The sequence below is a fragment of the Astatotilapia calliptera genome, chromosome 23 (genome assembly GCF_964374335.1).
Source record: "Astatotilapia calliptera chromosome 23, fAstCal68.1, whole genome shotgun sequence".
Taxonomy (NCBI): domain Eukaryota; kingdom Metazoa; phylum Chordata; class Actinopteri; order Cichliformes; family Cichlidae; genus Astatotilapia; species Astatotilapia calliptera.
Window position 1 is genome coordinate 14421132 of NC_137443.1, and position 17376 is coordinate 14438507.

General features: G+C 39.0%; 1 protein-coding gene across 19 annotated transcripts in view; it reads right to left on the minus strand.

Annotated features, from left to right (window-relative positions):
• Window positions 1-15624, minus strand: part of kif1aa (kinesin family member 1Aa) — a 48568-nt gene extending 32944 nt beyond the window's left edge. For all 19 annotated transcript variants that reach the window (XM_026157861.2, XM_026157860.2, XM_080297340.1 and 16 more), the window contains exons 1-12: window positions 15308-15624; window positions 12606-12764; window positions 4096-4169; window positions 3781-3963; window positions 3627-3692; window positions 3361-3539; window positions 1373-1484; window positions 1015-1092; window positions 832-897; window positions 723-740; window positions 534-612; window positions 103-181 (exon numbers count right to left, since the gene is read on the minus strand). In XM_026157861.2, the coding sequence (XP_026013646.1) occupies window positions 103-181; window positions 534-612; window positions 723-740; window positions 832-897; window positions 1015-1092; window positions 1373-1484; window positions 3361-3539; window positions 3627-3692; window positions 3781-3963; window positions 4096-4169; window positions 12606-12711 (1040 nt within the window). In that variant the 5' untranslated portion in view covers window positions 12712-12764; window positions 15308-15624. The remainder of the gene's footprint in view (window positions 1-102; window positions 182-533; window positions 613-722; window positions 741-831; window positions 898-1014; window positions 1093-1372; window positions 1485-3360; window positions 3540-3626; window positions 3693-3780; window positions 3964-4095; window positions 4170-12605; window positions 12765-15307) is intronic.
• Window positions 15625-17376: the final 1752 nt, after the last annotated feature.

The window sequence follows — 17376 nt, forward strand, 5'->3', positions numbered from 1 at the left end:
AATGCCTGCGTTTCACCAACACCGGTGTCCTTCAAAGCAACATTCACCAGCTGTGTGGGAGGAAAAATCTGCAGCACAAAATGTGCTGTCTGCTCTGTTTACCTGAGCGTGCTAAGGGTCTCATCGTAGTTGATATCAGCTGGACTCAGAGCAGCAACCATCGCAGTTCGAGAATTTCCCCCTGACAGAGAAGAACAGATGTAAATTTATGCTTTGAGTTCAGAATGTGTACTTGATTGTCACTAGTTCTGCATGAATGTGGTGTCAGGAAAATAGGAAAACACTCTGTCTGAACAAGTTAAAATTTAGATTTTGCTACACCCAAAAAATGTCATTTGATTACATATAGTACAATTACATAAGTACAACATAAATCTTACATTTAACAGAAAAGTTGTGGTTTGCATTAAAATGTAAAAGTGATTAGCTTTTGGGGTTCAGACGCACGATTTTCTGGAGGGATTCTTTTACATATCACAGTGATGTTAGAAATATTAGAGACATTCAATGCCTTTGAAATACGGTGTTCATACCCAAATTTTCTCTCAGTAGCCAAGTCAAAACTGAATCTCGGTATGGAATGAAGCTTTCTGCCTTTTTCTTCTTTTTATTCTGTTTATAAATAAAAGACACACAAAAAGTCAGCATGAATTAATTTTTTCTGTGTTTACTATAGGTTCAAATAAATAATGAATTAGGATAATAACATGTGAATCACTCACCTTATTCGGCCCAGAGCCCTAAAATGAAATGAGACAGTGGAAACTGTAATTTTTATCCAACACAAAATCGACTTCACCTTAAAAAATACAACAAATGGTTAATACAGACCATTTCTGCCAAAGCAGAGATGACTTTCCCCAGCGTGGTTAGAGATTTGTTGATATTTGCTCCTTCCTGTGACAGAACAGTAGGCAGATAAGGATTACGATGACAGTAAGCACAGACTGCTTTAACATGGATTTAGTCAGATAAATAAACATGATTTAAGATTTTTTTTTGTAGTGTTTTCACCTTTAGCCTGGTCCCTTTGGCTCCGGTAGAATCGGCCCTCTCACTGCCAGCCAAATCCACCAAACTGATTTTACTGACCTAAAACAGCACACACCAAATCAGTAGAATCCAATTAATAAGATGCAACACATGGGCTTTCAACAACACAAAAAAAGAATCAATAGGCATTCATCTTTATTATAGAGACAGGCCTTATTAAAAAAAACAGCTTAAGAATTATCCTCATGACCTTCAAGGAGTCATTGATTTCCACGTCCCATCAAGACTTAAATCAGCGTCATCAGTCAGAGGGCAGATAAACCAAGACAGCAACTCGATGTTAAACAAATTCAGTGAGGATCAGATAAAAATCCTCTACCTTCTCGGTAGTGTTATCCATCTCTGTGTCGTGGCGTTTCTGGGTGAATATGATGTTGAAGACGGCGTGCGAGCGACTGCTTGTCTCATTCATGTTGGTGGCAGCCACAGTCCTGCACAGAGACAATGAATTTTAATTACTTTGTACAGTTCAGATTTTAGCCAGCAGGATGTGGGTTTAAGTATAATTTAATGAAAATGTTTTTTTATATGACACACTCATAAAACACTATTCAAAGTAGAAATAGGTAGTTATATATAAAGCGTATTTTTAAAAAAAAGTATATTTAGTGTAACAGCAGCTATGTTTAGGTAAACGTCATGGTCACTGTGCTTGTGTTTTATCCCCCAAACCTTATGACACTTCCCATCTTCATGCTTCCTGTTTTATTTTGATCATTCATTTTTTTCCTGTGTCTATTGTCGTTTTAATATTTATATATAAATATTTAAATTGATATTGACTGTAAACGTTCCCTTCATTTCCCTTCTGTTTTCACTGTATGTATTCATAGATGGTCCGATTGGATGTATTCATCCTTCTATGAAAGACAGATTTTTAAAAAGGGGTCAAAACTAAAGCACAAAAAGCCACGATGTTTAGGTTTTTCCTTAAGCCCTAAAATCATTTTTGGAGGGAATTTCAACCAATTCTACAGCCAAAATCAAAAACCTCAGAGTCTAAGAACAAGAGAGACGTTTAATATCTCACAATCATAACCAATCTAGAATTATAAATGGAAAAACCTGGAGCCTGCTAAGCAATGCATCTGACATTTTTATAGTGCACCACAAACATACATTTCATTAGAGTTTCATTCATTCCTTATTGCAAACCTCATATCCTGTGTGCAGTTACTTTAAGAGAGAAAGAAAGTGACTAATTCAATGGAGTCTCTCTTTAATTAGCCCTTTCATTCATTTCATTTCCTCTGGAGCTAAAATAGAGCTAAATAGAATTTGCAGTTCCCCAAACAGCCACTTTAAACTTCCTTCAAAAGTGAGTTAATCCACATAGACTGCAATGTTAAAATGCAATATCACAACAGAAACATGTGTCCAGAAAACCAGCCTCCATAACAACTGTCCATGAGGTAAACTGTTATATAACTTATTGCTTTAATTTCTATTAACTGGAGTCGCTACTGAACTGCATCTTCCAACCCTGTTTGTGGTCTTTGTACCTTTTGGAACATTTTTATGTAAATATCTGTTGAATAATAAGCCCTGCTGTGAGGAACAGCTCGCTTAACAAGTTTGTGCTTCTATTTTGTTGTTAATTGGCAGGTATATGCAGTGTTGCCAACTCCTCAGTAAGGAAAATCGCTATTGGTTGTCCTAAAAGTCGCTAGAAGTCGCTAAATGACGTCATCGCCTAATTTGCATAATTGGTCATGCTTATCTAATTGTAACCTATGTTGTTGGAGAGAGAAATAACATCGTGGAAGAGACATAAAGTGAGTAAAAAACGTCCTAAATGCATTTAGAGTTTATTTAGAACTACAAATTAAATTTCTTTTAGCAATTATTGTTTTTTTTAATGTCACAATTCCAACCCTGCTCCTTTACCCGGGCTTGGACCGGCAAAAGTGACCCGAAATAGGCACTCTGGTGGAGTTACTTTGTGTTTATGTGTTTATAAGTAGTTTTAAACCTTGTGATCCACAAAACAGCATAAGAGTAAAAGAGTAAAAGAAGAACTGACTGCGTTACAGCACCCGCTGCTTGTTGAGAGTAAAAGCAATACGGGCTTTCACGTCTTTTTTTAGCGACTTTTTTTTAGAAAAAAATTCGCTAAGGGGTCCGAAAACTCGCTAAATATAGCGACAAAGTCGCTAAGTTGGCAACACTGGGTATATGTGTCCTTAGTGTTGCACTCACACAGTTTATGGCAGTTTACGCTACTTGCTAAGCTAACGTGCTAACTTAGCACTCCTCCTGTGGTTCACTGCCTTTTCCTGAGACTCGAGAAATAGTTGACTACATTACCTAGCCTTGTTGCCAGAATCCATCAGGTCCTGGATGTCATTGTAGGAGGTGACAGCCAGCTTGGACAGGTCCTCCACATAAGGTCCCATTAGAGGATGCTCTCGCACACGCAGGTGCCCTTTGTTTTTTGGGTTCAGCAAGTCCCGCACACGCTCACAGTAGATTTCCATGTAGCTTACCTGTTTCAAATTGACAGTTGATTGAACATTTATAACAGATGTGAGGTCTGAATCCACTGTATAAACAGGAGGGGCGCCCACACTCACCTCTACAGAGTAGGACATGCTGTTGTCTGTATTATCATTTATCTTTGTAAAAAGGTCTTCACACAGCTGGAAGAGGAAAACATAATAATCCGCAAAAAGATAAATTATTTAATTTATTATGTGCCCTGTTAAATTAATCAAAGTGTGTCAGTACCAGGGGAATAATTCCTTGCTGATCCTTCACATCCTGTTTCCCCATCATGGTGTAGGACTTGCCTGCACCCGTCTGACCATATGCAAAGATGCAGACGTTGTAGCCTTCAAAGGCATGAAGCAACATTTCCTCTCCGATGTCTTTGTACACTTGCTTCTGCGATGCATAATTGACATCTTCGGGCTGTGGACAGAGATCAATAATTGGTCATTTAAGACTAAAAATGTCTTGTAAGGCTTGAACAAATATATCCAAAACTGATGAAAATATGTGGATGCGTTGTGTTTGGGCTCCGGGGGTGCACGGATGACTTACCGAAGTGTGAGACCAGTAGGAGTAATCAAAGTTGAAGCTCTTGTTGTCTTTGGCCTGCTTAGGGTTGATGATGGCTGAAAGACAGGACAAGGAACATGGGTCAGAGGGAGGGTGAGAACCACCCATGTGAAACTGGATCTGAGCTGGGTTAGTATCATGTTGTGCTAGTAGAGCTGGAAAGGTTTCAGTCACCTCTCCTTTCTGCACCAACAGCTACCTTTGGGATTAAGTTATTGGGCTTGGCCTACATAAATTCATTACAGAAACGCATCACATTGGAACACTTCATCCAGAAGAGGACCAAACAGAAGGCATTGGAGACCATGTCAAAGTATAAAATCCAATATTTGTTAAATCAAAGGCTGAGGTCACACACCGTCAGCCAGTCAATGAGGTAAACCAGTTGAGAAACAGGCAAAAAGGCCAGTTATTTTGTTACCTGTCAGGACTTTTCTAGGACACCTTGCGCTCAGCTCATCTTTCAACAGCATACAGCTTGAAACAACCAGCCGCTTTTAGCTGTAATCTGTCAGGCTCCGCTGACCTTTGGTAGCCCTCCAATAAATTCCACCTTTGTCAGTGTTATAACTTTCAGTCTTCCCAGAAGGCCAGTGAAGTGTCTATATGCTTTTATGTCTTCCTGTGTCTGCCAGCTGTTCTGTAAATCACAAATCCTCCATGAGCTATTTAAGCATCCATCTCGGTACTCAAACAGGAAATGCCTTCTCCCCATTAAACAGTGTATTCACTGTTATAGCGAAGTTATAGCGTATAACTTCATCCCAGATTAAAGGGACAATTCGCCCTAAATCATTTTTTCCCTCCAGATTGAATTGCTTTTTTTTTCATCCAGACTGTTTTGGTGAAGGTTGCCCAGTTTTCGAGATATTGACTGCAGAGATGCCTGGTTTCTGTTAAATATAACGGAATAAACAAAGAAAAAATACATCTGAAATACTCAATGTTTCATGATGTAGTTACTCAAAAAAAGTGCCAAAACCTTATTGTGAAGATTTTGTGCAGGAAGTAGGAAACATGCATCTTCTCATGAAGACAGGCCGGGTTTAAATATTAATGGAGTTTCCTCTCAGCTGATGTTGGTCATTGAAGATGGTGGAAAGGATAGTTCCTACATGACACTGTTCACATCAAAAGCTGTGATTTTTTTTAAAAATAAGTATTTCAATATTTTTAATAAGAGATGTTGAGTTATTTAAATGCATTTTTTTTTTCAAGTTTTGAGCACCAAAATACACCAGATTTTTACATTTTCATTACATTCAAGAGAAGGCAGACATCTCTGCAGCCAAAATTTGATTTTGGAATAAGCACTAACAGTCTGATCCCCAGAATGACGACAACTCAAGAAAATCCAGTTAAACAGTGATTTATAATTAAATCATATCGTACTGATGGCTAATCTAACGTCATGTTAAGGATGTCTGCCCCGAGGCCTGATCGACATGATGATGATACACTGGTTTCAAAAATAAAGCATAGAGTATTTAAAGTATTTTGAGTGGAAAAGGTTTTGCACTTCGAACCAAAGGACTAATTACAGCTTTTTATAGATTTAACTTGTGGAAAAACACATTTTTGGGGAAAACAATATTTCAAGTTACACGTAAAACCTTTGATTATATTATTGTGCTTGTTTTTCATTCGTAGACATTACAATATAAACACAACGTAAAATATTAGATACACAAATTATCTTTTTTCTGCAAAAACATCTAATAAAGAGTATTTCTTGAGATTTTTTTTTTGCTGTGCATCAAACAGTTTCACCCTGATTTGTCCAAACTCAGCAGACACAATGAAATCGAGATTAGTTTGTTTTTTGTTTTTGGCATGAATACTACTCCACATGTTGGTGTGCCCACATATCTCATTTGGTCTTGGTGCCAACATGATGCTTCCTCCCTGCTCCCTGGGCTCCAGACCATTTTCTCTACTAATGCAGATGCGGTCGATAAAAGAGGAAAAGGCCCAGAGCTAAGTACGAGCTCAAGTAAGTGTACACAGTTTTATTTCCTCTCTACACTGCTACTGTTCCCAGCTATGAAATATAGGCCAGTGTGGCTGACATGGGTTTCAGATTTCAGATCTAATCCTCGCCATGACTAAGAGATGAGACTTCACTTACTGGCCGTGACTCATCCTGGTACTCTGGAAGAAGGCCAGATATGAACATAGATGTACTACAGTCCTCATATTTGCCATACTTATCCAAGCAGTGTAGTCTGTATTCGCTGCTAACAGAAACAATTTCGAGAACCATAAGGACATTTGAAGAGAGGATCTTCAATCAACGTCAATACACTTAAAATATTGAGTTTTAAAGAAATATGTTCTTCTTTTGTCCATTTTTCACCTTTCCACAATGTTTTAGGATTTTTGGCCTGCTTAGTTTTGGTTAAAGGTAAACCTGGCTGAAAGTTAAAAAATAATCCTCATTCATCTTATCATCATCGTATCATGCTGCTGACCATCACAAATCTAGACTGCTCACTAATTATTATTAATGTTTAGCACTGTTGCCTGTGCTGCTTCTGTCACACAAACATGTTGTGCCCGTCTGTGCGGATATTCTCCAGAATCTCCGGCTTCTCCCACCATCGGAAAACATGCTCTGCTAATGCTGCCTATCTGAAACAGGATGCTCTCCCAAAGGAGATTACTAATCTCTCTACATTTACTTCTTATTTAAATAAGGGTTAAAAAAGGGTTACAAATTTTAAAAAAGGGTTAGGGTTACCGAAACAAAAGACAGTTCCTACGTAGCAGCGAAGGAGTTTGTGCTGCTTCACTGCAGCTTATTCTGTGTTGCATCTTTTATTATGCAGTAATTTCCTTTTCTGACATATTTCACTAAGCAGTATTAGTAGTCACATTACTTATTGCTTTTAACTGGGTGTATAGTAAATATTACCTAAATATTACACAATCAGGAAACTGTCCATTCTGACAGAAAACGCTGATCTGCTTTTACAAACTCTGGATTCACTCACTCGGTAAATAACTGAAAGGAGACATGAACTACTTTATCAAACCATCCATCCATTCGCTTCCGCTTATCCTTTTCAGGGTCGTGGGGGGCACTGGAGCCTATCCCAGCTGTCATAGGGCGAGAGGCGGGGTACACCCTGGACAGGTCGCCAGTCTGTCACAGGGCCAACACACATGGACAGACAACCATTCGCACTCACATTCACTCACACATTCACACCTAGTGGCAATTTGGATTATCCAATTAACCTATCCCCACAAGCTGCATGTCTTTGGACGGTGGGAGGAAGCCGGAGTACCCGGAGGGAACCCACGCAAACACGGGGAGAACATGCAAACTCCACACAGAAAGACCCCGGCCTGATGGTGGAATTGAACTCAGGACCTTCTTGCTGTGCGGCAACAGTGCTAACCACCGTGCCACCGTGCTGCTTTATCAAACCCCTAAAATAAAAAAAAACACAAAAAACCAAGATTTCATTATTGCCCAGAAGCCTTCGCTATATGACATCCTCTCTAAACGTACTCATCTTCAACAGCGCTGTGATTCATACAAGATGAGCCCTCTGCATCCCTACTTAAGCACAGAATACAAGAGTGTCTTGCATTCAGATAAGGTAATTACTTTGGAGTGGTGGTGACTGGCAGCACGAATTACCATCAGAGCGGAAGTACCGGGTACCGCCTTTGCGGACTGCACGGGTACAGACTTCTTTTATACTATCCTAACCAAGCTTGTTAAATGCATGTAAGGTTTTTATTTGCAATGAAACGTTTTTCTGAAAGTAGCCACAAACAAAAAGAGAATTTCTGACTGAGTAATTGTTGAAACTAATTTAGTAACCGACCATATATGAGGGCTGCAGTGAGACACGGGAGCAGGACTGAGTGTTTAAGATCAATAGCTGAGGTATCTCATCCAGTGATCATCGCTTATCTCTCCACCATAGGACAGTTTCTGCGTCATTTCAAGCACACAGAGGAGACCTCCTTCAACCCTTGCCGTATCCACTTTTGCCATCTATCTTCCCTTTTTATGATGGAAGCACTTTTTAATTTTTAGCTGTAGATTTAATTGATGACCCATCATTAAGTGCAGACAATTAGACGAGAAAAGCGAGCAGTTCATTTTCTTCCGTCTTTGTCACCACGTCTGGAGTGTTTTGAAGTAAAAGCCCAATCGATACATTTATCAACATAAAGTATACACCAGGGCCACTGCCATTCATCTTTACTATACACATAAGATATCTTGGTAATCAAATATTAAAAATGTATGAAGACGGAGAAACTGCTGATCTTTTTTTTTCAGTGTTCTAAATACCCAAATACCTCAATAAAAGCTGTTTCTAATTCAGTTTTTGCATGGAGGTAATTAACTGAACTGTAAAAACCGGCATGTGATAACAAAATATTTTAAGTTAATGTAATTTGATTTATTAAAACAACAGTGTATGATTTGCATTAACAGTCTATATTTACAATGTTGAATCTATATGTCTTTATAAACATTTATTCTATGAATTTTAAAATGAAGGACTTATTGGGCAAAAAAATTAATTACTGTTTACTGTTTTTGTTTAATCTTTTTGCAAATGTTTACCACCTTAAAATGTACTCGCAACAATGTATTCTTATAGCTGTGTATTATGAAAGAATACCACTACACTGTATTCCAATTTTGAGCATTCCATATGTTTTATATTTTCCTAATATTTCCCTAATAACATCAAATAATCTTTTTACGTAACCGTGACTGAAAATAGTACTGCTCATGCTGATCAGGTGGCCCAGTTTTAAAGTTTCCCACTTTATCAAATGCCTCCACTCATCACTGTATCTGTCAGGAACGCCCACGTTCCTCGTCTTTTTCCTAATTATAGCAGCGATTATCTGCTCGAGGTTAATTTCAGTTGCCCTTCTGTCATGTTTTCAGTATCCTTTTACTGCACATTCCATGTTTGTCTTTGTCATAGCTGCTAGGTCTTCATAATTGTGACTGAGTGATGCTGCTCAGGACTGTCACGGCTGACCTGCCCCAGTCAATAGAAGACGAAATGTGGTTGCGTCAGCAGGTCTGAAAGAGGGGATATGAACTCACTGACAGGGACTGGAGGAAAGCCACGTAGATACTATATTCAGCCGCAGCAGCTGTTTGCTGATTTATATCTGAGTTTATGAAGTCTGACTGTCAAATGAGTCTTTGCATGACGCACTTTTACATAAAAGAGCAGTAATCATTATGGTAATGAGGGTTTTTACTACACAGATGAAGAAAAGGCATGAATCCACAATTTCTCTCAAAAAGACGTTAGATGTTAGATATACTGTTACCGGAAAAAGTCACAATGTTGAATAATAAATAGAATGGGGAATACTGGGAATTTCACCCCTGTTTTTAAGTTCAAGTTTGTCGTTATCGTCTTTGAAACAAGGGACAACGCTTGTGGGCTGAGCTGAGGCTTTAAAGAATACCCTGCTTTGGTGTCTATTTTACTCTAATGGAGATGATGATTTAGATCACCATTATGATGCACTAAAGAACAATTTAAAATAGCAATCAGACCATAAAGTCACCATAACAGTGGTTAACAAGGTCATAAACCAAGTGAGAATCATGGCTGTTTTCCCACAGGCTTTTAAACTACTCTATTCACTTCCTGCTGCCTATGAAAGAGCATCAAGGTTTAGGCTGCAGCCAATTCCAATATGCAATTCATATCCTTAGTGCAGCGCACTGCTAAGCTCATGCTACTTGAATGAGAAACTGCAATTTTTTTTAGAATGTAGTCCAAATGGGATATAATGCATGAACACATGTGAAAGAAACCACCAAATGCATGTTAAAGTAATGCATCTACACTCATATACCTGATTAGATTTCTTGCTTTTGCATATATTACTAACTGTTATGTTGCGATGGTGAAAATTTTGATGTCTTCATAACTTTTCTGCAGCAAAATTAACAGAAATCTACAGAGTATTTGCAGCAAGTAGTCTTCTAAAGCGAGGCCCCTTATTCCTTCAGGTCTTTCCCCTGCATCTTAATTAAGGTCGGCGTGGGAGGGAACTTCTATCAGACAACAAGATTACTGCCATTCTCCTGCTTTGTGGGAACTGGGCTATTGACCCACACATGAATGTCAGGGAGCACAAAGAAGCGAGAGACACACACACACAAAATCCAGAACTCCTTCGTCTTTTCCCTTTCTTCAACCCAGACTACACAGAGACAAGGGGGCATTTATACCCCGATTCTCTATCCCCTCCAGACACTGCAACCAATGGGCTTTTTCATGACATCAGCCTGCTCACATCCTCCAGCCCACATCCAGAGCTATTGACTCAGTTTGGAAGAGAACAATCTGCTCCACTGAAAGACCGGCAGTCTCACTGAAAGCAGCTTTGTGCATCTGAAAAACGTGAAGCTTCTTAAAAGTGTTGACAGGATGTTTAATGTCTGGGTTTTAGGAAAAATAACTGAAAGAGAAATATGATAAATTCACACCTATATATGACATAAAGTGGTGACTTCCTTTTAATATGTAAGAATAAATGAATTAATGTGTATCTTTTTCCAGATTAACGCATCAACACAATATGAAATTCAGAAAGCATACTGCATATATTTATTGCAAGCCCCACTGTGGTTTTAATAAACTTTATAGGGCAGGTGGCTGAAAATCCCCCATTATTTCTTTCTGCTGGAGAACAACAGAAGCAAGCCTCTGCTACAAAAACTCATATTGCATTCATCTGATTTATTAGCACTTGCTTTGGTTTTTGAGCAGTGCATTATTTCAAGCTGCAGCTCCTGTGGGCTGGACATCAGATCTAGCTCATAGCAGCAGCCACTTTGTTAGAAGGTCGTCTTAAATTTCTGATCAGAATTAGACAAATCAAACACAAATGCTTCCATATTTGCCCACATGCAGGTCTGACTATACCTTTTTCAGTAACCTGTGTTATACTAGATTAAAGTAGATCGCTGTATTAGAACCAAGACCAAAGCTATCACCACGATTGTTTTATCTGAACCAGAGGTGCCGTTGAAATCTCAAGGAGACAGAGAATTTGTGGGCCAAAACCTATGGAATAAACCTCCTCAGGAAAGTTATAAACCTGATTATTTCTTGGTTTAAATGATTTCTAGCTTAAGTGTGAGACCCTGGTATTCGTTCGACTAGTTGATTTTTGTGATCTTTGCAAAGCAATTTACTGTAAAGCACTTTTTAAGACAAGCATTAAACAGTGTTACACAATGATGGCAGTGTTCGTGAAGTGTTTTAAATTTACATGTGTGTGGATAATGTCATGGATAAAAACATAAAAAAGGGATTTGTGTGATTAAAAATCAAATTCACAGATGGCTTAAAACAGTACATCTTCAAGGACTTTTTATCACTCCACACGCTGCCAGTTTATTCCCAATGGACTCCGGTACCTCTGGTCTATGTTTACACTGCTGAAGTAGGCAAACACTTATTGTTCACTGCCATAGAAACAGAGAAGGAAGCCAAACAAAGTAACATCACTCCTACTGTACAGTAAAAAATTTCAAACGAGTTCTTAAACACCATCCCACATAAAAATATGACGGCCCAGAAAGGCCACCCAGCTCGTTATGTAGTCACCCGTGACATGAGCAGGGAGGAGGGAGATGCCTAAATTAGGCCAAACGGTAAATATTTTAGGAAGTCTCATCAATTATTGACAAACGGCTTTACCTTGCTAAGCAGACTACATATCGAGTGTCTTTCCAGTCTCTTCGCTCAGTCCTCTGTTAAATCTATGAATGTGTGCTGCTCTTAAGTACATGTTTTTTTAAAAGTGAAGGAAACTTACAGAGCAGGTTTCCTAGGAAAATTAATGTGGCTGGTTTTGGATTATAACAAAATTGTTCACTGCATATACTTGAACAGAAAGATTAATTATAAAATGGTGAAGAAGGAATAATTTTTAATCTGTATTCATAAATAGCAGGACTTCTACAAAATAAATGAGAAGCTTATGTCGCCTAACACGTGATGTTCAACTGATTTGCAAAGCTGGTGATGTGCTAAATCCTTCACTGCTTGCTCGGTTTAGCTGCTGAAAAGGTGGACCCTGCAGTAATTACATATTGTCTCAAACAAGTTCAGTTAGATCACATTTTGTCTGAGGCAGGAAAAAGGTTTGCTCCCACAGAAACTGAGTCTGAGTCTCTATAAAATGTTGCTAATTTGATGTGTCTTGAAATACGCCTTACATGTACAGAGGAAATTAATGGTTCAGTAATCCAACCGCACAGAAAGGTTAAAGGTCGAGGTGAGCTACAGCTGGAAAACCTTGTGCTTAATGCCTTGTGGAAGAAGAAGCCTCCCCCAGGTTAAGCAAACATCTGTCAGACTTAATTACAGTTTTACTTCACTGTATAAGTCAGCCTCGAAGATAATAAAAAAACATGCACTTTTTTCAGTAAAACCACAGTTCTATGAAAAAATCCTAGTTAGAGTACTTACTAGTGGTGTTTCCAGACATCTGAATGATCAGTTTGCTATCTTTCTCAATCTCCCTAGAATTGAAGGGGCGGACCCGCACCGCCACCTTCACAGAGGCCCCTGCCATGGTGCTGTCTTCTTAGCACCTTGGGGTGCTTTCTGTAATGCCGGTCTGCAAGTCTGTTGAAAGGAGGAGAATATGAATTACAACTGAGTTGCTGCCAATACTAAACTAAAAACTAATGTGCAAACCACTCCCCAAGAAACCCAGAAACTGCAACTTAATCAACTTAAGCAGCATTTTAACAGCTAATTCAAAGTAATGGATAAGCAGTAGAAACAGGACGGCAAAAGGAATGCATACGTGATCTGAATATATAAGTTATAGTCATAAAGTCACTAAAGAGTAGAGAAGGAAGACTGAAACATAGAGTATAGTTAGTAGTATATTTTCTGCCATATTTCAAATTCAAATCCCTTCACGATGACATCATCAGGATCTAAGGGTAAAGAAGCTGACTGTTTACAGCTGTGGGCTCAAAGGGATTACTTGTACATACACCGATCAATTATCTGAAACTTTGTTCATGTTTAATACCACATAAAATGCAGTGATGAACTGTCAAATGGACAAAAAGCTTAACCACAGACAAAAAGTTAGGCCAGCTTACACGACTGATAAATGGGGAGCTGAAAGCTTAAAATTAGATAAAAAATGTCTAAAGGGTTAAAACAACTAAAAGTATTTTAACTACTTTTCAGCGGAGGGAGTGGGATCACTCAATCATCAACGTTTATCCAGTATCCTAATAAGCCAGCATTCTTCTGATTGGCTGCCCCTCGCAAAAAGAGCATGTGAAAAGCAAATGGGTGGGGCCTCGATATGACAGATCAATCTAAAAAAATCAAGCTTTCTGCTCACATGAATTTCTTGAATGCCTGATGACCTCATTATTTCAATTGTTGGTCATGTTTAATATCAACTATTATACAGTTTAGTAAAAGTACAGTTCTAATTTTAACATTGTGAAGAAGGGATACTTGAGTCCATTTCCCAGGCCTACAGAGGCATGTTATATGAAAAAGGTCGGGAACGACTGTCCTTATTACTAGATTTACTGGTTTTATAAACATCCATCAGTTCATAAGTGATCGTCATGCCATAGCAGACTTTTCTAGCATGTGCTCTGTTTGCATAATATTACAAATGTTGTCTTATTTTTGCATTATTTTGTTAGAAATTGTAAAGTTGGAATATTGCATCTTGCGGTTGATGAGACTGGGACAATAGCATAGGGCAGGGCTGAGTGGCTGTAACATGAAAAGACCATGCATGGTCAGCTACAGCCAGGGGAGTAATGGATAATAAAGCAAGCTGTAACAAAAGAAGTGCAGCAGCAGCTAAATGTCAGGCTGTTTCTCTGGATGACAATGGCACTGAAACCAGCCACAAATCCAGGGTCTGGCTCCATTCAGCAGCTCCATTTCACCAACGACTCGTTACGCAGTCACTCAAAAGGCAAAAAAATTACATTCAATAGATTTTAGTGTGTGGTGGGTGGATCAAGTACAAACATGACTCATCATCAAAATTTTTAATGTGGTTATCAATAAGCTTGACTATGATACAATTAGATTTCAGTGATGCTGCATCAGGTACAGCTATGAATATTAATAAGAGAGTCTGTCATTTCTTTTACTCAACTGATGCCTAAGATTTGGGATCACGTCAGATTTGGTACCAATACTCAGAGCGTGTTCGTGACTCAGATTGTCTTTCATCACTGAATGTAAATCTGCTGTGTCACCCCGATTCCTGGTACATCCTCTCCAGCTGGCACCTGAACAGATTCACTGGCAAGATGCATGCAGGGAACATAGTACAACAGCAAAACAGGTGTGAACTGACTGCAGGCTAAAAATCAGGATTAATAAATGAAAAGGAGCGAATGGTGTACAAGGTGTGCCATAAATCGGCTCTGGTTTTGTTATCTGAAATGGAAAATATTAATCATGTCACAGTGCAACTTGTGCATCTTGTGAAAATATATTTCCACTTCTTTTTTTCCCCTTTCCACATAACATCCATGGTCATAATCTGCTCACACACCAATCAGCTGATGATGGAGCTCAGCTGGGCGGCCACCATTTTCCCAGTGACAAAGACTAAAGTAATGCACATAATGTTTTTGACAAGACTTTAGGCAAATTTTCCTTATTGATTAGGTAACTGTGAATTTATTAAATGCTTTTAAAAAACAAACAACTTTGTTTTTCAGGATGGCAGCAGGTCCATAAAACGCAAGTCATGGACACTGTCGTTATTAAGCTTAAACTGACCATTTTGACTTGATAAAAAACATCATTTATTGCGTCATTTCAGCAGCTTTTGGCGTTATGACACAACACTTTCGCGCACAGGTCTACCTCACCTTTCCCCCAATGACAGTGCATTTATTGCTGCCGTCCTGCTCACACAAATAAAAGCCTCTTTATTAAAAATAGACGCAGTTAAATAACAGCACATAGCTGGTGTCAGACAGCAGCTTTAATGCCTCTGTATCGCTCTAGGCTGCCTTTTTCCCGACAATGACAGCCTCTTCAATGGCCGCACCCTAAGCCCATCTCTCCCCAGGAGATTTAACACTAAGTAAATAAAGGCTGCTTCATTAAAACTGCATCAGCACTGTGACAATGGAAACACTGAAAAAAAGCCGCCCTACCTCGACAATGCCAATAACGTGAATTGGCTCTATTTCTCGTGCTCGTCTGTTTTATTGTCCAGCTCCGCGGACACCACCACCACCTCCGCTGCTCTCCTCCAGGTCTGGCACTGCCCCTGCTAACAGCTTCCCTTCTCCATGAAGGGCTGAGGAAGTCACCGCCTGCTGGTGCCTTGTACCTGTACCTCCTCTTCCTCCACCCGTGACTGCCAGTGGGGACTCAAGGAAAACGGAAAGGCAGCTTGGGATGTTCGGCCGAAGCGATCAAAACGGCTCTGTTGTCTCCCTGTCTTTGGCAAGGATGCTCGAGCTCCACTGAGCCAGTGACATCATCACCGAGGGAGGTAACAGCATCAATGCAGTAGTGGGAAGCGAGAGAGAGGGAGAGGCGGAGGCAGGGAGTGGGATTAGTATCCCGCTTATGACCTCTTATGAAAGCTGTAATAGAGAAAACCCTTTTATTAAAGGTAAAACTCGCGGATAGCGGGGGAATTAGTGTTTTTCTCAAGGGGTAAAATCAGCCTGGATTACTTGGAGGATTGTTTTGGAAGCAGTGCATGTGAGGACACACAAACGGTGTTGTACTTGTAAGGTTTAGTAGGTCAGATCAGGGACATCAAGCCGAGAGGAGACAAGTGGCACAAAGCAGGTCGCCGCGCATGGAAACTGAGTGTTCACTGAAACATCCAATACAGCTTCTTAGAGTAGAGCCAGGCCTCGGGAACGGCAAAAAACAACAATATAAGGCCCACATTTTTTATTTTTCTTGAGATGTGTTTATTTATGACAACGATTTTTGTTTCCGCATTGCAGTTTTAAAGTGTGTCGCTGTATTTTACTGGAGCAAATAATAAACGTTGATTGTTAAACAAACAATACGTGCAGTTTGTTTTTTGACCTTCCTTTTGAAAAGGAAGCAGCTAAATGCACATGCACCTATGTATGTATTCTTTTAAGACATGCAACCCACACTTTAGTTTCCACTTTTATGTAGCTTCTTGAAAAAAATGAAAATATGTGAAAACTATCATTTCTGGACGATTTGTCATACCTTAATTCCACCCGTGTTCTGTGGATTAGAACATCTGAAACAGGAAAAGCACAGGTTAAGACACTTTTTGACAACCATGACTCAGTTCCATGAAGTGAACTTAATGAGTCTCAGCTTTATAATTATATTAATTGCATTTTCCCAAAATATAGAGATTTTGACTCATGGCAGTAAGAAGCACTGATGTCATATTATGTTTTTCACTGATCAATAAAATTTCAGTTAAATTTTCCTTGAGAGAGAGGACCATTTTTACAGGCAGAAAAACACTGTCTGCTTCAGAGAGATACTCAGATAAACACACAATTTCCATCAGATGGAATGAATGAAAATTCAAAAACTCATCATTCTAGCTCTATTTTTTCAAATTTACTGACTACATTAAGGAGTGACAATATGCCTATTTGACAAATAAATACTCCATTTAATATGCACAGCAGCATTTTTTTCTACAAGTGCCTTATTTATTACATTTGAAAGCATTTACGCCACACACCACACAGCTGGATCCTCTTAGTTAAGAGTTGTCAGGAAAGGGGGTCTGACAGCTGAAGCCTGTACCTCCCATTCTACTTTTAAATATCCACAAATAAGCCTGCAGTCTGAGCGTGAAGTGCTCTATAACATAATATAAGGTTTAAGATAAGATGTGGCCTTATTATTCAACATTTTGCATGTGAGAAGAAGAATTTTAAATGCAGTTATAGTGACTGGATGTTTACAATTTAGCACTGTTGACAGAGAGCAGTTATTTTTGCTTAATGTGTACATTGAAGGACATATTGTGGTCAAAAATGACTCCAAGATTCCCCTCAGTGCTGCTGGAGGTATCTGCCCAGAAACCATATTTCTAAGAATTTTAGGACTGTCTACAATAACCTCAGTTTTCGTCTGAATTGGTACTAAAAGTGGTAAATAAGAGGCCCCTGAGTCCATAAGAATGCCTTTAATAACCTTTACTAGTGCTCTTATGACGAATTTGAATCTTCTTCATATAATTTATTTTCATCGACCACTA